A 25670-nucleotide genomic window follows, 5' to 3' on the forward strand; every position below is an offset into this window, starting at 1 on the left:
TTTTTATAGAGAAGCATTTTAAGATATTTCTCACTTTTTTTCCTGTCAAATAAGCAAACCGAAAATAAAGAGATTAAAAGATGCCTAAGCCACCTTAGGGATAAGTACCAAAAGACTTGGTATCTTAAGCGTCGGGAACGGTTTTGCATTTCGTGATCTTATTTGTTCAAATGGATTAGCCCCTCGTACCACCAATTCATCAAATAAATAGTGTTCCAATCATCAAACAAAGGTAGCCCATGCGTAATTAGATAAAGATTTCTGTCAGTGAATAAATAATATAAATTCACAAAGGAAGAGGAGATACAGAAGAAGAAAATTGAATAGTAAGAAAAGGATTTAGAGTTCACCCATAGATGCCCTGCCCCCAAAGCTTCAAAAGCTTCCTTCTTTCATAGATTAACAGAGTCTTCGTCAATTGCTCTTTGTGATGCTTCCCATAGTTGAATATCAAGCCCTAACTTCCTTAGTTCTAGTAAACCACTCTCGACTGTCAAACCAGAGAAATATGTGAAATTGCATCATTCACCAACAGTTTCTGTTAAAATGGTATTTGTGTGTTCTCAAATAAGTGAAATTGCATCATACACCAAATTAAATAACTCTGCTTTCATCCTTTTAAAGGCGATATAAAACACTAGGAGGCAGCTCTTTAGATGGTAGCGATTGAAACATGACTAATTTTGACTATGATGACTATGAGTCTATAAGATTTGATCTATTTCATCTTCATCTTTATTGTTCCAATTTAGCATGACTAGCTTTGCTCATGATAACATATTCATGACAATTCATCAGTTTCATCTCTACCATTCCTATGACTTCAGATAATTGTTCCTTGATGGGCTAGATATTAACCACAAATAATATCCACGTTGCCTGTGGAAAAAGCTGAAGCAGGATGAAAGAGTTCTTCTAGCCTGACCCTATCACAGGTTTTAATAAAAATCACTGGTTTGATTGACATTTCTCAAGGTAATTTTCCTGGAATGCTTTTGTGTCTGTTCAAAAGAATTGATGCATCATCTTTCCTATAACCAGCAACTAGGACATAACAAGCTATTAGCCAGGTTGTTAACATGTGTAGTCGTATCACTATTAATTGGAAATTTCTCCTGACTGGTTTTCCTGATGGCAATTCTAAAAAGTAGAAATCACATTACCTACAATAGAGTCATATTTTACAATAAGAAATCGAGAAAATACACAAATTTTCCTCTTTTTTAAAAAAAAAAAAAAATGATGAGAGCCTTGTTAAGAGAGAAGAAATTACAACAAATAAAAGAGACAAAAAAAAAAAAAAAAAAAAAAGCTAGCCAAACGCAGCAACTAAAGGAACAGGAAAAACCACAACTGAAAACAAACATGCATTCCTAGTCATCTATTTCAGACAACCCATGCAAAGTAATAACCTCTTCTATAAAGTGATCTTGTTACGTACAAAAAGTCCAAATTAAGGTTGTAGATCCTTTTTTTTTTCTTTTTCTTTTTTCATTTGAATGAAAATTTTGATTGAGTATACATAATACAAAGAATAGCAAAAGAGACCACCTTGAAAACACAAATAAATGAAATACAGAGAAAATTAAAAATGCAGGAAAAACAACCAAACTAAAGAATCAATCCTGAAAAGTTGCAAGAATAGAAGAGATGGAGGAGGGAAGAAGAAGAAAGGAAGAAGAGACAAGAGAGAGAAGAGAAGTGTGCATTAAATAGGCACACAGTAGGGCTGAAACCCAAGCCCTCTTCTTTTAAATAGTCACTTAAGTGAAAATTGAGAGAGAATACAATAATGCCCCTCATTGCATAAAAACCAATAACTTCCTAAATACTTCTTAGAATTACTTGAAACTTGAAACATAGACTTCTATCATGTTGACAAACATAAGGTAACTCCTAGAGGGACATGTACACAAATATAAAATGACCAAAATGCCCATATACATGTATTTTAACACTCCCCCTCATGCCGAAGCATGAATATTAAAAAGTCCCAGCTTGTCACAAAATGAATGATGCTTGCGTCTTCCAAGAGGTTTGATAAATATATCACCAAGCTGATTAAATGACTTCACATATGGGTTAACAACCTTTCCTTACATTAAACATCTATGATGAAATGACAATCCACCTTGATATATTTGGTTCACTCGTTAAAAACCAATTACTTTTTATAAAAATTGTAACTTAGTTGTCACACTTTATAGTCATTGGCTTGTGATGTAAATGCCTTATTCAACAAAGATTGATTTTACCCATATGAGATCACTCTCTGTATGAGTCATTTCTCTATACTCAGCTTCAGCACTGGATCTGGCCACTACACTTTGCTTCTTACTCTTCTAACTAAAAAGATTACCTTCGACAAAACAACAGTAACCCATAGTGTCCTATCCATTTTGCACCCTGCATAATCTGCATCTGAGTACCCTAGCACATCAATTGTACCATGAGAGGTACACAACAAACCTTTTCTCTGGAGCACCTTTAAGATATTTCAAAACTCCATGTGCAACTTCTAAGTGTATCTTGCATGGGTGTTCCATAAATTGGCTTATTACTCCCACTGTAGGATATACCTAGCCTCGTCTACCTCCTCTATGACCTCTGGAGGTGTCAGACCTGGTAGGGGTACAATTGAGATTAAGCGTTGATGCTTCAATTGGTTGTTAGGAATTAGACGCCCTAATTCCCAACTAACGAGAACAATAATAATAATTACAAAAGAAGGAAAGCAAGCACGAAAAAACACAAAATTTATACAGGTTTACCTCAAGGTGAAACTACGTCTTGTCATCCGCCGCTGCAGTAATTCACTATGAAGATGAAATAGTTTACAAGAGAAATTACACACACTTACATGTGTTTTTCTCTAACCTCTCTCGGCCGCAACTAATGATGCTCCTCGGATGATGATCAAACCTTAATAGCGGCACCCACCAATTATAAAGAGAAAACTAGGGTAACCGCATTACAAGTGTGGAATCCCCAAACTACCCTTAATGAAAAAATAGTCAATATATCGTGGACCTTTCAGGAGCTTCGTCTCCTTCCAATCCCCACGGCGACCTTACCGCGAAGGTCGATCCGCGGACCGACTCAGTGTAGGGCATTGATTAGGCTCCACAACTTAATATTGGTACATTTCGTTCTCACCTGTATTTACCACTACACTTTCGGGCCCCCGAATTACACGATTAAAGGTTTTCTCAAAGGTAGTTACTTCATCATCAGCTAACATCTATGCTTGGATTGCATCATATTTTGGTTCAAGCCCTTCTAGGGAGTGTGCAACTTGAATTTGGTTCTTTGCTTTCCAAAACTGCTATGTTTGTGAATGGATGGAAAGCACTAATTTCTTGTAGTAGTTGCCCCCATCTCAATAAAACAATTTGTGACAAATCTAGTACCTCATCGCATGCTGAAATATCTGGTACATAGGTCATATACCTTGGACAGATTACTCTCCTAAGACAGGATTGACTCCAAGGTTAATCAAATCTCTCTAGAGCTATCCTAACTCCTCACCTAATCACTGAATCTAGCCTCCAAATTGTTAACCAGCCAAGAACCTGGCTATCTTCGGCTTTTTAGTCTTCTGTCATAGGGCTAGGGGATCTTCCTTAAGGTATTTTGCTCTGCTTTTTACTTTCAAGAACATAAGAATTGATAGAGACCAATTCAAGCAATTCTTCCCATTCAACGAAATCCGAATTGAATAGAATCCTTGCTCTCAAAACTCCAGAAGAGGTACTGTGATTAATAACTTCTCCAGGATCGGCCATCTTATCGCAGCCCAATTACTATTACTATCCAAGAACAAACACCACAAACTACAATCCAAAAATGCACAAGAAGAACAACACAAATAGGTCTTGATCAATATACGCAGATGCAACTAGGCCCCATATCATACAAAATCGAATTAGATCAAGTTGTAGTCCATCAATTCAAAACTTCCAACCTTCATTTAACAACCAACCAGCACCAATTACAAGTCAAATCTGCAGTTTATGCAGATGCACATACAAAAACACAGACTAGGCTAGTTTGCATAGGAGTAGGCCTGACCAAATTTAGGTCAAGGCAGGCACAAACCCTCTAGGGGCATAATCAAACACAGGAACTGCTCGAAAAGCAGCACAAGCGATCGACTAAGTGGTTGTGGCAGAAAAGAAAAAGAAAAGATTGGACCTTTACTCACTTAGATGTGACTGATGAAATACCCAGAAGAGAGGTCACAAGTCTGTAAGTAGGAAGAGCAAGGCTGAATAGGGCTCCCAAGTCTTGCACTTCCCTACTCTGATACCATAAAAAGCTGCAAGAATAGAAGAGATAGTGGAGGGAAGAAGAAGAAAGGAAGAAGAGACAAGAGGGATAAGAGAAGTGTGCATAGAATAGGCACACGTTAGGGCTGAAACTCGAGCCCTCTTCTTTTAAATAGTCACTTAAGTGAAAATTGAGACAGATTAAAATAATGCCCCTTATTACATATAACCCAACAACTTCCTATATACTTCTCAGAATTATTTGAAACTTGAAACATAGACTTCTATCTTGATTAACTTACTGTAACTCCTAGTGGGACATATAAAAATTAATAAATGACCAAAATGCCCTTATATATGTATTTTCAAAAATTCATATTGGAGGAGCAGTGCCACTTCAATCCTTATAATATAGTAGCAAGCAAACAAACCAAATAAAAAATATAAAACATCTATTCTAAAGAAATATTTTTATCTTTTGTTATCTTCTATGTATCAACTAATGTTAACAGCAAAGATCTTGGTGTAATTTCAATTTTTTTGGAAATTATGGACAAACGCTGTTTTCTTTGTGGAATGAGGGAGGCAAGAGTAAGGAATGTCAAAAGAACATTAAAACTGAAGTTTCAGCTAACCAAAAATGTAATGTACAAAGTGATAAGTAATGTGGCTTCGGTCTTTAGCTTAATGGTCACATGGGGGATTTCTAGTGTGAAGTCTTAGGTTCAAGTCTCACTACCGTAGAGGGAGGTGTGTGGGTGTGTCATCAACATTTAAAAAAAAGTGAAGTAACATCATTAGTTTCTCTCAAGTAACTCAAATTTAGTAGAACCAAACATGCAGTAAGACGTGGAATTCAGTGATTCAGATACATTACTTTCTGTTAATATGCATAAGTACTTTAAATGAGATATTTAAACATGGTAACAATCATTTTGCTCACTAATTCAAAGCACGAAAAACAAATTATTAAAAAAAGAAAATGTGTTTTCTTGTAATTACCGTCAACTGCATCATGTGAGGTTGGTGCCTGGCCTCTCTGGTTGATCCAGAACTGCAATCTCTCATCTGCAATGTCCTGCTCCAACCCATGATTTTTTGCCCTTCTCCAGAAGTATGTAAGCCATGCCTGGAGCAAGCAAAAGAAACAGAAACAACCTTGAAGGTGAAATTGCATTGGTCTCCTTGTGGACAAGTTTAAAGAATGAATTTTCTATTTTGGGATCAAGTTTTAAGAATATAAAATCCTAAATTAAAAAGTGTCTCTAAATTGCCATTTCCTATTTCAAGCATGCTGAAATTAGAAGTTTCAACAAACCAAGTGACTTAGTATTCTGGTTCAAAGCTTCGTTCAGAAAGTCTTTTCTAGTGGGGGTTTCATGTTCTAAGTGTGAGTGTTTGTTTCCAAATTAATGTAGCCTAAAGTTAGCAAGTCTTTATGTTGGAAACAGTTTCCTGTTTTCATTTTCTTTTCCATCAAGTAAACATAGATTTATAAAGTCCTAATTGAAGTCTATTTCATATTCTAGACAATATAGGAATTTTCTATTTTGTTTATTTGTATGCTTTTTTTTTTTTAAATGATGTTGAATTTTATTAAAAGAGCTCAAACGAGCAGATTACAAGAGGGGAAGCCTTAATAATAATTGTAAAAACTTTGAAACCCATGTTTTTTTGGAGCTAAGAGAGTGATTTAGGCGATTGTTTTTGCTTAACGTGCGCCGTTAACGATCGTATCGTGCGCCAATCATTTCGAAATTGCTAAAGTGTGCCAAAACCCCAAAATGAGAGAGAGAGCTCCCCTGACGGTCATCGTCCCTACGGCCGGCAACCGGACCACCACCACTCAGGCAAGGCTACCGCAAGCATTTCCGACGCTGGTAGAAGATGCGATGATGCGACGAGAAGAAATGTCTCTCCACGGTGAGGAAGAAAAACCCACAGACGGTCGGATCCGTCCTGCACCATTCTGGCGAGCTCTCTGAGGCTCCGACGGAGGACTACGAAGCTTGCTAGAAGATGGTCTCTCGCTGAAATAAGCGAAATAATCTTTTTCCGCTTCAGCTACGGAAAATGCAAAGTTACCGTTGAGAGAACCGTCCGAAAATCTGGTCTGGTGATCCGTATCTCCTCAACCGACAGATCAAAACTTTCATTCATCTGCGTCCCAATAGAAGTGATCCACAACTTCAGGTTTTAGTTCCAGAGAGTTACCACGGAAACTAAGAAATCCTGTGAACTCTGGTCACGGGACTCGATTTTCCTCTTCTCAGTGACTACCTTCCGTGGTCGCCGAGAATGTCGGGTCACCCACAGAAGAGGAACCTCAGTTTTGGCCAGATTGTTCGTACCCGAGGCCACAAACTCGGGTTTTGGCTGGAATGAGCTAGCCGCTGCACTCCAGAGCCTCTCCCCGACGCTAGACCCAATAGAAGAGCCAATCCTCTCCGGTAATACCAAAGTAAGATTCCCACCTCTCCTCCCCGCAACCTAGCGCCACCAAATCACCCCTCCCCCCCGGACATCCCCTCCTACTCCTAACAGCACCACCTCTTCCCCAAAAATTCCTGATTTGCCCCAAAACCATACCTCAGTCCCCCCTGCTCCCACAAAAACATCTGAAATCATCCAAATCCCACCAAACCTTCTCCATGACGGGTGCAGAATTTTGACTCTCTCCATTCTCGTCCAAACATCCCCCGACGTCATGCATTCTTCACTGGCTGATTAACAAACTTCACCTCTCTTACACTCCCAGAATCTCCTATCTCAGTCCCCAAACTTGGTTTGTTCATTTCAGAACCCAGCAGGAGTCTTTTGCGACTCTTTCCCTCATACCCCACACCAGCTCAGGCATCATCAAGGTCTTAGAGTGGCTCCCCTCAACACCCTCTAGCCAGTACGGTCAATGGGTCACTGTTACAGGGCTTCCTGCTAAGCTATGGCAGAACGCGGTCTTCTCGAGAGTTGTGTCTGAGTTTGGCTCTATCATTGCTTGGACCCACTCACGGAGCATTGGCACTGTCTGGATGAGGCCCGGTTCCTCATCAATCCTCTTCACCCATGTGAAGGGCAATATTTCAGATGTGTTATGGTGGATAAAGCGCAATATTGGATCCATATCAACATCGATGTGATGGATGATTTTAGAGATGTGGTCCCCAAAAGCACAATCAAGCCTTCCGCACCAACCCATTCTTATCCCCTCTCTGCACCAGCCCACCACCACAAATCCCCCGTACCTGGAGCCGAACACGCCTCTGACCTCCCCCACCAAATCTCCTCATCTGACATCTGGAAACCTTGGGCCTTGCAACATCTCCAACTCCGACCTCTCACACCTAGAGCCAAGAGCCTTTCTGACTCCTATCATTCACCTACCACACCCCCCATCTCCCGAAATAAACATTTCATTTCAACAGCCCCTTCTATCCACATCCCCTCCCCCACTCGTCAACCACACCACCCCCGAGACAAATCACCTTCTCTGGGAACTCTGTTCCAGCAGTCACACACCAACTTGCCATACTCCAACCTCCCATCATCTGCAACCGTGTCAATCCTCTCAGGATACTGACACAACCCATCCCGCCCCCGATCTATCCAATCTCTCCCTAGAGACCCGAGCCCCCAATCCAAACCTCTTGAACCTTCTAAACCCAAGCTGCCAATCTTTCTCCCACCCAGACAGTCCCTCTCTCAGTACAGATCCTCTCCATAGTACAGATCTACTTTGGCCTGTCAGTTCCCCCCAAACAAATGATGCCTTTATCCCCCCCTCGGGAACCCCTTTGTACCCTGATCATGCTAGCTCTAACCTCACGAAACATCCCAATGATAACAATATCCCTCAAAACTCCTCAAATCCCTCCATCGAAACCCTTCCCTCCTTTAAAAGCCATCCCCCCCCCCCCCCCCTCCGATCAACTCATCTCCTTCCGACCTTAATCCCTACCCCATCATCCTCTCTCTTGCTCCTCTGGCTTCAATGGATCCCAACACTGTAAAAGTCTATAGAAAACCCTATTAATACTCCCGCTCAGCATGAAAACAACACCCCCACTTCCTCCCCCATCACCTACTCCAAGCACAGGCCCAAACAAGGGAAGCCACCCATAAGTATTACCAAAACTTACTCTCGGAAAAAATTTCGCAACAAAAGCCAGCGCCACGCTCCAGACCCCAGCAATCCAAATCAAGACCTGCCTTCTATCCCATCCCCCCCCCCCCCCCCCCACGCTCGGAATATCTCAAGGACTACCCTCATCTCACTCAACAAGAACGATGTGAAAATATGCAAAAATAGATTATGGCATACTCGGCTGGCAATGTCTCCCCGAATCGGCTCGAGAAGATGCTGGAGCTATGTTGGGACTTCTCCCAATACTATACCTCTTTTGTTATTCAAACGAGGATATTCGCAAAATCTCTTGGCCATGATTGTCTTATCCTGGAACGTTCGAGGAATCAACTCACCCTCTAAGCAAAGACTTTATCAAAGCAACACTTTTTGAATGTAAACCTGATATTGTGATACTCACAGAAACAAAGCTGCAATGTTTTGATATCTTTGTAGCTTGCAATCTTTGGTTTAATTAGGACCCCGAATGGGCGGTGATCGATGCGGTTGGTCACTCGGTGGCATTCTTGTCATCTGGAACCCGAACTCGGTTGAGGCCATATCCACAGATCTTGGTCGTTTTTCACTTTGCATTCGCTTCTGTGACAAATCCCTGGGATCTGAATGGGCCCTCGCGGGATTTATGGACCTTCGGGTAATGGTGATCAATCCATCATCTGGGACGAAATCATATCTAAAGTCCAATAATGGAGCGTCCCTTGGCTTTTGGTTGGAGATTTCAATGACACCCTCCGTTGTTCCGAAAAAAACCCTCCCTCTAAAAGAATCACATCCACCATGAGAGCCTTCTCGGACCTGATTAGTTGTCTAGAGCTCCTTGAAATTCCCCTAGCTGGAAAAAAATTTTACTTGGACCAATGGCCAAACTCCCCGTCCTCTCCAAATTAGACCGTTTTTTGGTTAATAATGATTGGTTGCTTCTCTTCCCCCTCACTGCAGGCCAGGTCCTCAACAAAATAGGTTCTGACCACTGGCCTATCCTCATAAACACACACTCACCCCGTTTCGCTTTGAAAATTCCTGACTTTTGGAGGATTCCTTTACTCCTACCTTGCAGAAATGGTGGGAAGATCTTCCTCATCACACAAATCCTGGGTGGGCGTTCCATACTAAACTTAGAGCACTCAAATCAGTCATCAAACCCTGGGCTCACGACCTTAATGCTGCTACTGCATCAAAAAAAGCCTCCACCCGTCTCAAACTCTCTGAGCTAGATCTCCTGGAGGAGCAAAGGTTTCTTTCACTTGCTGAAATCACCTATAGAAATAACCTGAACTATGATCTCTCAAAAATTCTTACAAGTGAAACCACTCACTGGAAACAACGTGCCAGATTCCGCTGGCTATCTGATGGGGATGGAAACACAAATTTTTTTCATGGTATTGCCTCTGGCCGTAAGAGAACTAACCGTATATCCTCCCTTCTAATCAATGGTGAGGAATATACGGATAGTGCCTCTATTGCTAACGAGTTTATCAAGTTTTTTTCAGATCTATATTCGGAGGAGAATTTCAACCGCCCTATCCTGGACCTGATTGAATTTCGTCGAATCTTTGAATCTGAAGCTACGCATCTAGAAAGACCTTTCTCCCCAGAGGAAATTAAGGTAGCAGCTCTCGGAATGCCTAGAGATAGGGCCCCTAGTAGGTTACCATGGAGAATTCTACCGCCAATCTTGGGCCATTATCAGAAATGATGTGCACAATTTTGTAAACAATTTTCATCAAGTTGGTATCACCTGCAAATCCATTGGCGCCTCCTTCATTGCCCTTATTCCAAAAAAATCCAGCTCCGTCTTGGCCAAAGATTATAGGCCCATAAGCCTCATCACAAGCTCCTACAAAATCCTAGCCCGTCTTTTAGCCAAACGATTCAAATATGTCCTCCCAAATATCATCAGTCCCTGTTAGAGTGGCTTTATTACTGGTCAGAACATCCTAGATTCGTCTATGGCCGCCCAGGAAATCCTTCACTCTTTCAAAAAATCAAATCACCCAAGAGTAGTTATCAAGCTTGACTTCGAAAAGGCCTTTGACAGAGTCAACTGGAAGCTAGTCAACCACATCCTTAATAAGATGGGTTTTTTTACCCGCTGGCGATTCTGGATGAGAAGTTGTATTTCTAATGTCTTCTATTCTGCCTTGGTAAATAGCAAACCTTGTGGTTATTTTAAGGGCACTAGGGGAATCAGGCAAGGGGAGGACACTAGGGGAATCAGGCAGGGGTACACTCTGTCCCCCTTTCTGTTCACTCTCATTGGAGAGCAATTAGCTGCCATGGTCCGTCTAGCTAAAACGTCAGAATGGCTAAATCCTAGCTCTCCTGACCCTGCCCTCGACATTAGCCTCCTCCAATATGCAGATGATACAATTCTTTTCTGTGATGGCTCCCTCAATCAAATTCATAATTTAAGTGCCCTGTTGAGCTTATTTGAATTCTCCTCGGGGCAAAAAATTAGTTGGGAGAAATCTTCTATCTTTGGTTACAATATTGAACCTAGATTACTCAGTTCCATGGCAAACTATCTTGGTTGCAGCATTGAATCATCTATTGGAACCTATTTGGGGCTCCCTCTGACACCCCGTCTCCCCTCTAAAGCTTATTGGCACCCTGTCATAGAGCGTTTGGAAGGGCGACTTGCCTCCTGGCGGGGGAAATTCCTATCAAAAGCAGGCAAGTTAGTTCTAATCAAATCATGTTTGCAAGGCCCACCTATTTTTTATCTATGTTCCACTGCCTTGCCTCACTTAGAAACTGAATTGAGACTCTAAAGAGGCGTTTCCTCTGGGGTGGTCCAAATGGTGAAAAAAAATATCATCTGGTTAAATGGGAGGAAGTGTGCAAACCAAAATTGTTGGGTGGATTGGGTATCCAGAACATCAATGACACAAACTCTGCTCTTCTTCTTAAGTGGATATATAAGTTTAATATACAGCCGACTTTGATTTGGAGAGTTTTGTTGCAGATAAAGCAAATATACACTCTAGCTTGTGGACAGAAGGAGGGAGAATTTATTCTCTCTCACCTGCCTAGAAAAAAATCGTTCAGCTTCTTCCCAAATTCAAAGTGGCAGCAAAGTGTTACATTGGAAATGGAGGCTTAACAAAATTCTGGAATGACTGGTGGGCTGGTCAATCTCCACTCAAAATAAGCTTTCCAGAAATATCTGGCCTCTCAGGTAACTTGGAGGTTCTTGTCTCAGACATCTGGTCAGAAAATGGGGACTGGAATTTAAATCTTAGAAGACACCTCACTGGCAAAATTCGGAACTTCCCAACAATCTCTCATTGTATGGGAAGGGTTCCCTCCTTTGTAATTTGCTCTTTTGAGCTTTTAACTTAATAAAAATCAGCATCATTTCAAAAAAAAAAAAAAAAAAATGGGGACTGGAATTTAAATCTTAGAAGACACCTCACCGACACCAAAGCTCTCCTTGCATCCGAGCTCCTTCACCACCTTCCAATCAGACAACCAAACAACTCAGGTGACACTCTAATCTGGACTCCCAGTCCAAAAGGAAACTTCTCCACATCTTCGGCCTACAAATTCTTAAACAACCATTCCACAACTCACCGAAAGCACCCTGTTGCCTATGTCTGGGACCTCCTTGCCCCTCCACGTGCCAAATTCTTAATCTGGTCTACTTGTAGGAACAAAATCCTAACTTCTGATTCCTTGATCCGATGGGGCACCCCTATCCTAGACCCTCTCTGCCCTTTCTGCAAAAATACTCCAGAAACAACAACCCATATTCTTCTATCATGTCAATTTGCCCACTTAGTCTGGACATCCCTCTTAAGCAAAATTGGCCTCCAATACTGTGCCTCCAGGATAGACACTGTCCTCTCACTCATTAGCTCAAACCTCCCAAAGCTAGATAAAATGATTATATCTTGTTGTGTGGATCATATAATCTGGGCTCTCTGGAAATAACGTAATAAGAGGAAATTCAAATTCAAAACCTCCTCTATTGAGGCTATAACTGAGCAAATCTCTAACCAAGTTTCTGTCTGGTTCCTGAATAAAAAAGAATTCAAAAATCTCAGTGGTTCAAACTTCAGGGGTAATTAGCAAACTATCGTTGGGCTATCTCTGCCCCCTCGCCCCCCTACTATGGCAATATGGGTCCCTCCTCTCCCTGGGCACTTAAAGCTCAATTTTGATGGAAGCGTTCTTGGCTTCCCGGGTCCAGCAGGGTTCAGTGGTGTTATCCACGATGAAAAAGGTGACCTCCTCTTCTCCTATGCAGGCCCCCTCGGCAACTTAGATTCTACCACAGCAGAGATCTCGGGTCTTTTACACGGGCTCAAAATCTTCTCTGACAACCTTTCTGGTCCCCTTTGTATTGAAGGTGACTCAAAAGTGGTCATCAACTGGTGTGCAAACCACGGCCATTCCCCATGGTGTCATTGGGATATGTTCAAGGAAATATGTAATTTAATTTCTCCTTTAAACTGTAAGTGGAATCACATTCCACGATCTACTAATCACCTGGCAGATTCCCAGGCCAAGGCGGGTATCTCTCTTCAACACTTTGTTGTAGAGTCAGGCCCCCTACATTAGGTTTGTAATCTTCTTTCTTTTATTATCAATATATGCACCATAATTCAAAAAAATAAAATACAAGAGAGTATAAAGATTGGAAAAAATGGGTGGGACCATCCCACGTCTCCCCACATAGCAGTACTTGTTTTTCTAATTTATAAAAGAGAATAGCGAAAGGCGGATGGGTTCTTCTCCCAGCATGGTGACCCAATGAAAGAAGTTCTGCCCCTTTTCTTTTGTTTGCTTTCTAATCAGCCGTGTGAGGAAAGAGGGAATGTCCTACCTCCCTTTTGCTTCTTGATCTTGTTTTAGATATTCAAAACCGAAGGGTAAGACAGTGGCCTCTCCCATGATAGCCGGTATGCCTAATCAAAGGGTGATACCATCCTTCCTCTTGAAACTTCACAAAAAACTTGAATTCAGATTGTAATTTTCTTATTTTTCTGAAATCTAGATTGCCCATACACTAGAGGAAGCATTCATCTTTGCTATTCCTTGAACCTAAACCACCGTGCTACGTCAAGGGTGTCTAGTAAATTATTTTCATCACATTTCAGTTGGATAATGTGGTCCAATCTCACAAAAACTTCATCAAAGTACAAACAGCAGTTGCAACTAAAGGCATCAGTATGCTGATATGCTGATGATACTATTTTTTTCGGAGAAAGTACCCTTTCTCAAATCTCCCACTTGAAAGCTCTATTAAACCTCTTTGAGTTGTCTTCTGGGCAGAAGGTAAGTTGGGCTAAATCTTCCATTTTGGGCTTCCATATTGATCCTTTGGTTCTTAATTCCATGGCAAACTACTTGGGTTGTAAAGTTGCCTCCTCTCTGGGCACGTATTTGGGTCTCCCTCTTTCTCCTGCATTACCCACAAAATCTGTTTGGCACCCTATTATTGAGCGGCTTGAAGGTAGGCTCGCATCCTGGAGAGGGAAGTTTTTGTCCAAAGCTGGTAAAGTCACTCTGATTAAGTCATGTTTACATGGTATTCCATCTTACTTTTTATCATTGTACTGTTGCCCTGCCTCTGTAAGGTGGTGAACAAACTATGGTCTTGTAAAATGGGTTGATGTATGTAAACCTTTTGCTAAGGGTGGCCTTGGAATTTGCAACACTGCAGCAACAAATTCGGCTCTGCTTTTGAAGTGGATCTGGAAATTCAACATGGCCCCATCTCTGGTTTGGCGAAACATGGCTGCTAGTAAAGCAAATAAGTTCTTGGGATGGTGGACTGAAGGAGGAAGGTATAACAAATTATCTCATGTCTGGAAAAAAATGGCTAAGCTGTTGTCTATTTTCAAAAACGTTGTCAAGTGTTATATTGGATCTAGCAGTAGGACAAGTTTCTAGACAGATTGGTGGATAGGTCAGGCTAGTCTAAATTCTTGTTATGGTCAAATCTACTCTCTCGCCAGAAACAAAGATGCTAATATTTCTACTGTCTGGCGGAATTCTTGTGACTGGAACTTAAATTTCCGTAGAGGGCTGACAGAAGCAGAAACTATTGAAGCTGCCGAACTCATTACGAGACTCGCTTCGGCCCATGTCAAAAATGGCCCAAACACCCTGATATGGACACTTTGTCCCAAAGATACGTTTTCTACTTTTTTTTTGATAAAGTCGTTTTCTACTTCATCTGCCTATAAAACTCTTCTCTCCCCCTCTCCCATGCTCAATCCTGTCACCCATCAGCCATTGTGTGGTCTCTACACGTACCCCCGAGAGCAAAATTCTTTATCTGGACAGCATGCCAAAACAAAATCCTAACATCAGATTCGCTAATACGTCGGGGAACGCACGTTTTGGACCCTTTTTGCCCATTCTGCCTGTCCTCCACTGAAACTGCGGATCATATACTATTGCATTGTAATTATGCGCACTCGGTATGGAAAAATCTCATCAACAAAATTGGCTTGCAATATTGTTCCTCCCAAAATCTCATTTCTACAATAAACACGATTACAAAGGTTAATCTCCCCAAAATTGGAAAATTATTAATCTCCTGCAGCGTCGATCACATTATCTGGGGCCTCTAGAAAGAACGGAATAACAGAAGGTTTAATAACAAATCCCTTCCTGACTACATTCTTTGCAATCAGATTGTTGGGCAAGTCTCTTCTTGGATTCGTATGAGAAAAGAATTCAAAAGTCTTGAAGGGATCAATTTTCATGAGAATTGGGATCTTGTTGCAACACTGTCCTATCTCCCCCGCCCTCCGACTGTGGAGACTTGGTCTCTTCCTCTTGCTGGATTTTTTAAACTAAACTTTGATGGAAGTGCGTTGGGTTGTCCGGGGCCAGCTGGATATGGTGGGGTCATCCATGACGATAAAAGAACTTTGCTCGTTTCTTTTTCCAGGCCAATCGGCATATCAGACTCAACAACAACCGAGTTATCTGGGTTGTTTAATGGCCTGAAGTTGTTTCATCAGAGAATGGAAGGACCTTTATTTGTTGAAGGCGATTCTCAAGTTGTTATCAGTTGGTGTAAAAAGACATGTAAACCTCCATGGCGTCATTGGGATCTTTTTGATGATATATGTGCTTTAATTTCCCAATTACGATGTATGTGGAATTATATTCCTAGATCCGCAAATCACTTGGCGGATAGTCGGGCTAAATCAGGTGTTTTTCTCCAACAGCTTGTTATGGAGGAAGGTCCTGTTTAGTAAGGTTTGTATTTTTTTCTCTCAGTAATATATTCACACCTTTTTCAAAAAAAAAACTAAAGGCATCAGTGACCATTTCTAACTCATTTTCAGGAAAACAAAATCACGATTTCTAGTTGAAATCTTGTGAAGTCCTTGGAGCATCATGGTTGAGATGTCTATGTCATAAATTACTGATGGTTAACATGAAAAAGAGAAAACTCATCTTTTAAGAATTATAACTCTAATTCAAAAACTGCGTGTTGTATTGGGACTATTTGAGTTGGCTTCTGGTCAGAACATTAACTGGAAGAAAACCACCCTCCTTGGATATCATATTGACTCTCCTATACTTCAGGGAATAGCTGAATATTTGGGGTGCTCAGTGGGAAATTTGCCAGCTACATATCTTGAACTACCATTCTTTGACTATCGGCCTTCGGCGACGCTGTGGTCCCCACTTATTGAGAAATTTGAGAAGAGACTAGCTACTGGAGGGGCAAGCTTTTATCTACGGCTAGGCGGCTCACTCTCCTCAAGTCTTGTTTAGCAGGACTGCCAACCTACTTATTATCATTCATGCACTGTCCGGCCTCAGTTTGCAACAGGATTGATGCCATCCGTCGACGCTTTCTCTGGAGAGGATCAGAGGACACCTTCAGATACCATTTGGTGAGTTGGAAGGATATTTGCATGCCTCGAAATCGGGGTGGATTAGGCATACGGCCTACGAAGGAGATGAACAATGCCCTTTTGCTCAAATAGATTTGGAACTTCAACATCAAGCATAACAGCCTATGGGGTGATATGGTTAGGCTCTATCTTCAACCTTTGGGTGCCTGGTGGAGGGAGGATGGCGCTACTCGGCTTCTATCCCCGATATGGAAATCAATTCAAAAGCTCCTCCCAATATTTAGAGATGCAACTTCCTTTCACACAGGAAATGGAAGGACCCTCCTCTTTTGGTCGAATGAATAGTGTGGCCCCCACCCCCTCTTTGAGGATTTCCCGGGACTCTCTAGGATGGCGAGGGATCTCTCTTACTCAGTGGCTGAATCTTGGAGAGATCGCTCATGGAGTCTTACATTTCGTCGGGGATTAAATGATGAGGAAACTACTGCTTTTTGCTCTCTCCTCTCCAGGCTCAGCAGCACTACTATTCGTGAGCATGCAGTTGATAAACTGATATGGAAGCCCAGCTTTAATGGCCGATTCACAGTTGCATCCGCCTACTCTCACATTAGAAAACAAGATTACAGCATGCATGAACACAAGGCAAACCTGGCATGGAAGCTCTCAGCGCCTAATAAAATCAAATTCTTCATGTGGATGGCCATTAGGGAACAAATTCTCACCTCTGATAACCTCCATAAAAGAGGTTACACCGCCCCCGATCGCACTTGTCCCTTTTTGTGGTGTGTGCAATGAGACAGTCCAACATGTTCTCTTACATTGCGACTTTTCATGGCAAGTTTGGATGAAGATATTTCAGAAGATTGGTCTCCAAATGGGGCTACATCAGGACCTTTTTGGCAACTTTGAGATGGTTATGGGGATGCACCTTCCTAAGTTGGGCAAGATAATTCTCTTGGCATGCCTTGCGCATGTCCCATGGTGTATATGGCTAGAGCGAAACAACCGAAGATTCAATTCCAAGGCTAGCAACCCGGATAATATAGCTTCTCAAGCAGTGGACCTTATCTCGAGCTGGCTACATTCTAGGAAGGAGTTTGATTCTCTATCGGGCATCTCCCTTCGAGAAAATTGGGGTTTGGCGGGCCCTCGTAGGAATCCGGTTATGGCCACCTGGGATCCTCCCCCTTATGGCTGCATCAAACTCAATTTTGATGGCAATGCTTTAGGCTGTCTTGGGCGGCTGGAGCTGGTGGTGTTTTCAAAGATAGCAGTGGAGACCCTATTTTATCCTATGCAGGGCCGGTGGGTATCGCTGATTCAAATACTGTTGAAGTGAGTGCTCTTCTATTCGGCCTCCAAATCTTTAAAGAGCGGCTCCATGGCAAGCTCATTATTGAAGGCGATTCAAAGACTCTCGTCAGTTGGTGTTCAAAAGAAAGCTCCCCTCCTTGGCGCCATTGGCCAGTCATTGATTGTATTGCTGACATTGTGTCATCCATTTATTGTAATTGGAACCTCGTTCCTAGATCAGCCAATTCTTTGGCTGATAAATTGGTAAAATTCGGAACCTCCCAGCAATCTCTCATTGTTTGGGAAGGCTTCCCCTCGTGTAATCAGCTCGTTTGAGCTCTCATAATAAAATTCAGCATCATTTCAAAAAAAAAAAAAAAAAAAAAAAAAAGAATTATAACTCTAATGCACACATGAATCCAGTGAAGATATCTTGATATGCAAATACCTTTACCTTTTACCTTTTTATGCTTGAAATATGATGTCTGAGAAAATATAACATTGAAAATTAACAGCTCAAGAAAATAAAAAAATCATAGACAAAATGTCACAAACCTGCTTGAAGCGCACATCTTCGGATTCCTTCTGACTCAATTCTGAAAATGACAGATATATGATACCTTTAAGTCCATGCATCTAAAACTAAAATATTCAGAAGGTCCAGTTCTAATTGCTATACAAGTGAACTGGATTTAGCCAATGACAGAGAATCTTACATGATATGAGCAAGCAACTTACCAAATTCATATGCCTGACCCTCCATTGGCGAATCATCAGGAAGCGCTGGGCATATCACAGAAGGATTTCTTAGTCATCCAAAGAAACTTGAATAGAAAGAACTTTGTGTTGCTTAAGAAAATTGTAACATTAACAACAGTTTAAGACTTTTCTGTTCATGAAAAGAAACTTAAATAGCATGAACTTAGTGGTGCTTAATAAAATTGTAAGATTGACAACAGTTTAAGACTTTTTTGTTCATCTTTTATGGAATATATTTTGGTTGGTTTGGTCTGCCTTTCTAATACTTGACCTCGTGCTTCCAGAAATAAGGCATGGGTGGGGTTGTCAATAGCGTAGAGTCCTGTTTGAAGTGTTTGGAAGACCTTCTGATGGTTGGACTGATACAGGTCCCAGTTCACAGACCCAACTCCATGAATCCCAAACAAACTTCTCCGATGATATATTTTCTATTGAAGAAAAGTTCTCCATTCGGCTGTTTTGAGCACTCATTCTTCAAGGGGTCACCTCAATTTTGCATCCAATGATAACATTTTGCTAAAAGTGATTAAGACCCAGAAAGGATTCAAGTGGAGAAGATAATACAAAGGACAAATGTCACTTGCAATGAACAGGTTATATGCTATCATTTTAACTAAAATGATAAACCAGAATTCATATCACAAAAATGCTAAAATGATCTCAATCACTGGAAGGAAAGGGAAATTTATATGATGATGCACCTGAATCAGGTTTATCAGCCGTCAACAAATTTGGTCTCCTACATTTACCCATGGCAATTGCTACAGCATCTTCAACCTTCAAAAAATCCATAAAGAGATATGAGATAGGAGAAAACAAAAATAAATGATATAGAATTTACAAAGAAAACAATAAAGAATTAATAAATTTAAAAAAATGCTCAGACTTAAAGAAACATATTTCAAATAGAAAAAGCTATTATAGACTGATATGCAGGCAGGGTTGACTCGGTCAACCCACAGAGATAATGTGATCCTTTTTTTATCTATTATCTTTAGAGTTTAGGTTTGTATCTATCTTTTTTCTCTCTTTTCAGTCCCTTTACCCGATGTTTGATTTGCGTTCTCACCTCTATACTGAGTTTTTCATATTGCATATTATATATTTACGAAAAGATATTCGAGTCAACTTCCCAACACAAAATGAATTTTGGAAATTGGAGTTTTGTACAAAGAGAAATCGATATTTGAACCAGAAAAAGGTCAGATTGCAAGAGAGGTTCAAGCAGCAACAACTTTCGATCCGGCTTATGCCATCAAGAACGAGAGTTTATGGGGAGAATTATAAATTCAAAGAAAGATTTGTAAGTCTATTTTCTTACTTATTCAACCAATTCTCAATCTGAGTTTTTTAGATGGAAATATCGATCTTGGAAGAGTCAATGGTCATTGGCCAAAGAAGAAAGAGTACTTAGTTCGGCCAGATTATAGATTCCGAATTCTATCAGATTCTTTTTCTCCAAAAAATATATTTTATGAACAGAAATTATATCTGGATGAAAGGTATTGAAGTCTAGTTTCAAAAGGAGAAAATTTCATGTCAATCTGATCTATATTTAAGGAGATATTAGCATTGGAGTCAGCAAGGGTCTTGATTCGGAATAAAGAGAGTCAAGAGATCATAAAAGATTCAAGAACAAATATTTTTATGTCAAATTTGATATCAAATTAAAGATATTTGAGTTAAGTTTCTTGATCAACAAACCGTTTGTGATTTTGAGCTATATTTTTGGAGATATTGATATTAGAAGTATTAAAGATTCCCTATTCAGGAATGGACTCGGAGTGGATTATTGCATGTGTCCTTATTAAGGACTTTTATTATTTGGTACGTGTTATTTGGGCATTGGCCCATATCCGTTGTTGCTATTGTCTCTCTTTGACTGAGACATTATTATGGAAGAAGGACTCCTTGGTTGCTGACTATTGTCAGTGTTGGTTATTTTGATGAAGATTTGAATAAAGAACATTGTGGCCCCATCTTCTTATCTTCCTTTGATTCCCATTATCATGTTATTGTTATTTGGCAGACTTACTCCTATCGTCCTTTATTTGACTCTCACTTACCCCTTTGGTTGACCCCTTTTGAAGCATTGTTTTGGTTGGTCCATTTTATTTATATGGTTTTTATACCATTGAGACTTTTTATCATCGTCTTGTGAATAACAGGCATTACCCACTTTAGTGATTATTATCACTATTTTTGTTTGAAATCCTTTGAGTTTGGGTTCAACTTATGTTTTATCACCAATTTCTACCTTTGAGAGTCGGTGCCCGGTGTTGGGACACCGTGATGGAGGAGCTTATTACTATATCTATGTTATTTGGTTCATGCTGGGATCACTGCCATTACCTCCCAGCTTGAGGGGGAGTGTTGAAGAGCAAATATGGAAGGCTCTTATAGAAGTCTCACATAGCCAAAATTAATATGGTGGAGTTTTACAAGAGTTTCATAGAAGAATCTCAATTTGAAGGTGTTTTAGTTATGATAGTCTTCTATTTATGTTGAGTTATTTAATTATGCTAGGACTTATTAAGTGTTAGAATTTGGGTGTAATTGGGACAAGGGTAGTTTAATTGTAATTGGACTTTATTACTATCCTCTATTATAAATAGGGGTTCATGTACTCAAATTACATCAAGTCAATGAAGTTTTCTCTTTTCCATAAATTCAACACTCTCATCTCTTTCTCTCCTTCCAGATCAAACTTATTTCAGATTTCTAAAAATTCTAAATCCAGATATTTGTTAGAGATATTTCTCTATTAGAACGTTAGAAATTCAGAATCAAAGTTCAAATGGGGAAAACTACATCTAGGGAGGGAATATGTGTTTTATATTTTTAAGTATTCAGAGAGGGCATTCACTTGCATCCCTTTGTTCCTATATCATTCAGATTTTCAAATGTCAACATTGCAATACCCCATACAGAGTTCCTGCATCAACCTGATGAAGTCTCGACATTACTGAAACCATGCAGAATGAAGTTATGCATTTTCAATAAATGAAACTATTATTGTTAAATACATAAATAATAGTTTATAAAAAGAATACAATGGAAACCTTTAAAGAAGCCATCTCACGCAAGCCCTTCTCCACTAAAAGCATGCTCTCAATAGTTGCCTCCGCAGTGATGTCACTCAATTCATGTGGGGTCGTCGACTTTTCCTCTATGTCATCTTACTCCGTTCAACATGCAATTAAAAGAAAGAGGTTAAAAGTCAACAAGAATTATATTAAAAAATTCAACAAGAATTACATTCAAAAAAGTCAACAACAATTTCCTTTCCAAAAATAAAATGTCCATAAGAACTTGCAAAGACAAACTTTCTGATTGCATCATTGTACTATTCATTAATCTAGCCATGTTCCATGCTCAATGATTAATAAACTAACCTGCTGAATTTTCCTCTTTAGCATTTCGCCCAGCAGACAGGACAACTTCATTAGGATGGGGTGCTAAAGATGACCAGTACTCATGTTTCTGTTCAGCAATATCCGCATAAATACCTAAAAGAAGTAAGACCAAGCACAGGTGAACAATCACTCCTTACTCCGAGTCTGTAGTTTTCAATCATCAGTTGTTATTTTGTTCTGACAGCATTAGTTTTTTTTTCTTTTTTTTTCTTTGGTTTCTACATCTGGCAGTAGCTACCTTCTTGGGCAACAATGACAAAATACATCCACTTGGCAACAGTGCATTGTCCAAATTTTCTCTAAAAATGATCACTTTTGATTCAAAACAGCAAAAAAGAATTCCACATAACATATATGAAAAATGAAAATAGCTTTACTGCTCCCAGTTTCAAAATTAACAAAAAGTAAAAATACAGTACCTTGTTGAACACATAACTTCCAATATCTAGCAAGCCAACACCTCTTGAGAACCACTTCTTCCTAAAGAAGAAAAAAGGCTATTTGTGGGTAATTAATAGCTTAAATTAGGACACAAAATGGGACTAACATATCCATGTTACGAAAAACAGACCATTTGCTCTTTATTGAGAACCATTCTCTCTGTCATTACTCGAAGAGATTTGATTTCGCACTCAGCTTCTTGGAGCTGTTTCAATTTCACAGTGAACAATACAATACATTAATCCTTGACAGGAGAATGAATATTTTTTAAATATAGATTTATAATACCTCTAATTCTAATCGAAGGTTTGCATTGTCTTCATTCTTAGAATAGGTTTGGGCTGCTGCTTTCAGGGCAGCCTGTAACAAAACTGAACATTAAAACAATGGTAATTCAAGTGTGAAACATTTCACAAAACTTTGAAATTTCTCAGAGTAACCAATTTTACCGTAAACAATTTAAAACTCAAAGTTATATCGTCAACAAAAAGTCAAACTCCAGTTGTTGACCCATATAATACCTAAAATTTTGTGTTATCCCTCCCGAACTAACATAATCAGAACTGACCAATAAACAGACAATGTTCCAGTCCCTCTCAGATTCAAGCTTGAAGTTCTCAACAAAAAGAAACACAAAACACTACTAAACCCAACCACATTTGTTCAAATACAAAGGTATTTATGTAAGTTAAATATCAAGCAGGTGTATTTTGGTCATTTTATAAATTCTGTATGAGACTACAAATCACAGAGGGATTGGACGATTGATACATCATTCTGATGTGTAATTAGTGAGATGGAGAGCTTTGAGTCATGAGGAGTATTTATGTAAATGGACATTAAGACACTTAAGTGACAAATAATAAGAAAAGGGGGTCGATTTTTGCCCCCTCAAGGGCCATTCAACACACTCTATTACCCTCATCTCTCTCTTTCTTCTTTATTCCTCTTCTCTTCTCCTATTTTACATATTTTCACAATGTAATTGTGCTCTACTCAAACTTTAGGATAGAAAGTGGTTGTTTTCTGTAGGTTATTTCAGTTTGACATTCAACTTCTGTATTCTAGAATTAAGTAATTGAAAGATTCAAGGAAGAAAGAAGGAGAAGACAGAGAGAGTGAGGAGAAACTCCTATGAGAGATGGCAGTCTCAATGGGGCTGGAACACGGAAAATCTTTGATAGACTCACTTAAATGATTACATACAATGACCAAAACACCACTCATCATTTTCATTACTTATACAGACCAAATAGATTGAAATAAAAGACAAACTATAGACTACAAGAACAAGATAGCAATATAATAAGATGAATACGTGAATGGGAAATGACTAAAATACCCTTAACATTCTAGCGCTCCCCTTCAAGTTGGAGTTTATGTATAACAAACCCCATCCTGGGACAAAAATTGATAAATTCACACCTCCCAAGAGCATTTGTAAAAAAAAAAACCATCAAACACACGGTTATGACACAAGAAGAAAGGGAAAAATCTATCCTTGAAGGCCAATCAGCAGAGAAATCGAAGAACTTCCTTCTTGGAGAAGTCACTAGATCAGAAGAGAGATGAAAATCTGAGAACTCCTCATCAATTGATTTTAATGCTCTGATGCAATGTAAAATTCTGTAATTAAGGAGAGAAAAGGAAAAAGGAAGCAGAGGAGAAGAGTTTTGGAAGAGAACTGTTGCGAAAAAAACTAGAGTCTTGTTGGGGGTGAAATTCAACCCCTAAATTATTTTATTAACTCAATTCAGTGATACTACATAGAGTAATCAGAATGCCCCCATCTCTACGTGACTTATAAATCTCATAATAGACAGAAATAAAAAGGAAATTACAGACACTATCCATCTCAGATATAACTTTATCGATAAGGGACAAAATAACTGAATTACAAGGATAGGAAATGACTAAGATACTCTTAACTTTCTAACAAGAAATTTAATTAAAAAGGGGCCAAGAGATCAAGTAAACACAAAAGAAAAAAAAATCTAAAGCTAACCAATTTGGCCAAAAGATATCCCTCCTTGGCTAAATAATCAGCTAACACATTTTTCGAGAGAAGAACATGCTTCCCAAAGACGAATGGAGGATAAGTCAGCAATCTGTAGAAATGCCTATCAAACGCCAAGGTGGCTTCTTTTGCCAGCACCCCAACTGATAACTAACTATAATGGAATCACTTTCAAGAGGGGTTAAGAGGAGGGTATGACCGTCATTAGTTCTAACCACCCATCCCCCCCCCAAACCAGGATTGCCCTTGGAGCTCCTATCACAGTTTAATTTGAGGAAGTCCTAGCAGCAATTTTAGGCCTTTTGGGGATGCTAGAAATAGCAATAATATACCATCTGATTCGCAGTGAGGAGATGCAATAATCTGAAAAATAGGGCGTGAACTGAGTCCAAGCAAAGACAGATGGACAGACTTTTTTATTACTGCCGCAAGAGAAGCACTGCAACTAGATAAGGCGCTACTTTTTTTTTCTTTTTGAAGTGAAAACTCTACTAATCTTTCCAACTACAAAATCCAAATAACTAGTGTTAGGAAGTGCAGGAGAAAAAGTGTCATTCCTCTATATGTATGTTGTGCATAAATTGAATACGTGATTACTTTCTCCTTTATTAAACAGGGAACATTTTAAACTTTCTTGGGGTTAGAAGGAAGGGGAGCACTTTGGTGCTTTTGTAACTTACCACTTTAGTAATAACAAAAACTGGTTAAAGGTCATGCTTTGGACCTCTAATGCTACTACTATTCTCATGGCAGTTACTTCCTCTTCTTCTCTTCTATTCTCCCTCTCTCTCTCTATTTTCAACCTATTTTCAGAGTTTTACATGGAATCAGAGCATTGTGGTCATGCTTTGGACCTCTAATGCTACTACTATTCTCATGGCAGTTACTTCCTCTTCTTCTCTTCTATTCTCCCTCTCTCTCTCTATTTTCAACCTATTTTCAGAGTTTTACATGGAATCAGAGCATTGTGGTCCAGCCTAGAGGAGTTTTACATGGAATCAGAGCATTGTGGTCCAGCCTAGAGGAGTTTTACATGGTATCAAAGCATTGGTAGTCTGTACATTTTCCTTTCACTTGTAGTATGGAGATGAAGTGGACTCTTCAGGTCCTACTAATTTAGTTGAATGATCAAATTGTATCAATTGTTTATGTCTAATAGAGTATTCCATGAAGCATTTTAAGATAAATTCCAACTTGGCTCCTTGAGGCCAAGTTTAAGGCCTGGGCTTTGGATCGCGGCTCTACTCTCTACGTGGAGAAAGCCTCCCTCCTCTCCAGAATTGCTGATTTGGACATAACCAAGGAAGGTACCTATCTCAAGCTGAATTTTCCTCTAGATTCACCCTCCAACTTAATCTTCAATCTATTCTTCCTTTGTAAAGAGTCCATTGGAAGCAAGGGGCCAGGTTCAGGTGGTTGTGGAAGGTGATGCCAACACCAAATTTTTTCATGCCATCACTTTGGCGAGGCAGGGGACTAAACCGAATTACCTCATTATGCATCGAT

General features: G+C 39.8%; 1 protein-coding gene across 5 annotated transcripts in view; it reads right to left on the reverse strand.

Annotated features, from left to right (window-relative positions):
* Nucleotides 1-89: 89 nt before the first annotated feature.
* Nucleotides 90-25670, reverse strand: part of LOC137959221 (coiled-coil domain-containing protein SCD2-like) — a 45670-nt gene continuing 20089 nt past the window's right edge. For all 5 annotated transcript variants that reach the window (XM_068806588.1, XM_068806587.1, XM_068806590.1 and 2 more), the window contains 10 exons: nt 22436-22507; nt 22278-22352; nt 22126-22186; nt 21686-21799; nt 21353-21468; nt 18992-19067; nt 18270-18314; nt 18087-18127; nt 5271-5397; nt 90-490 (listed from right to left, as the gene is read on the reverse strand). In XM_068806588.1, the coding sequence (XP_068662689.1) occupies nt 393-490; nt 5271-5397; nt 18087-18127; nt 18270-18314; nt 18992-19067; nt 21353-21468; nt 21686-21799; nt 22126-22186; nt 22278-22352; nt 22436-22507 (825 nt within the window). In that variant the 3' untranslated portion in view covers nt 90-392. The remainder of the gene's footprint in view (nt 491-5270; nt 5398-18086; nt 18128-18269; nt 18315-18991; nt 19068-21352; nt 21469-21685; nt 21800-22125; nt 22187-22277; nt 22353-22435; nt 22508-25670) is intronic.

This window comes from Aristolochia californica, unplaced genomic scaffold (genome assembly GCF_029961685.1).
Source record: "Aristolochia californica isolate CCGP_79_NKW_82.1479 unplaced genomic scaffold, dmAriCali1.0.hap1 SCAF_3, whole genome shotgun sequence".
Taxonomy (NCBI): Eukaryota; Viridiplantae; Streptophyta; class Magnoliopsida; order Piperales; family Aristolochiaceae; genus Aristolochia; species Aristolochia californica.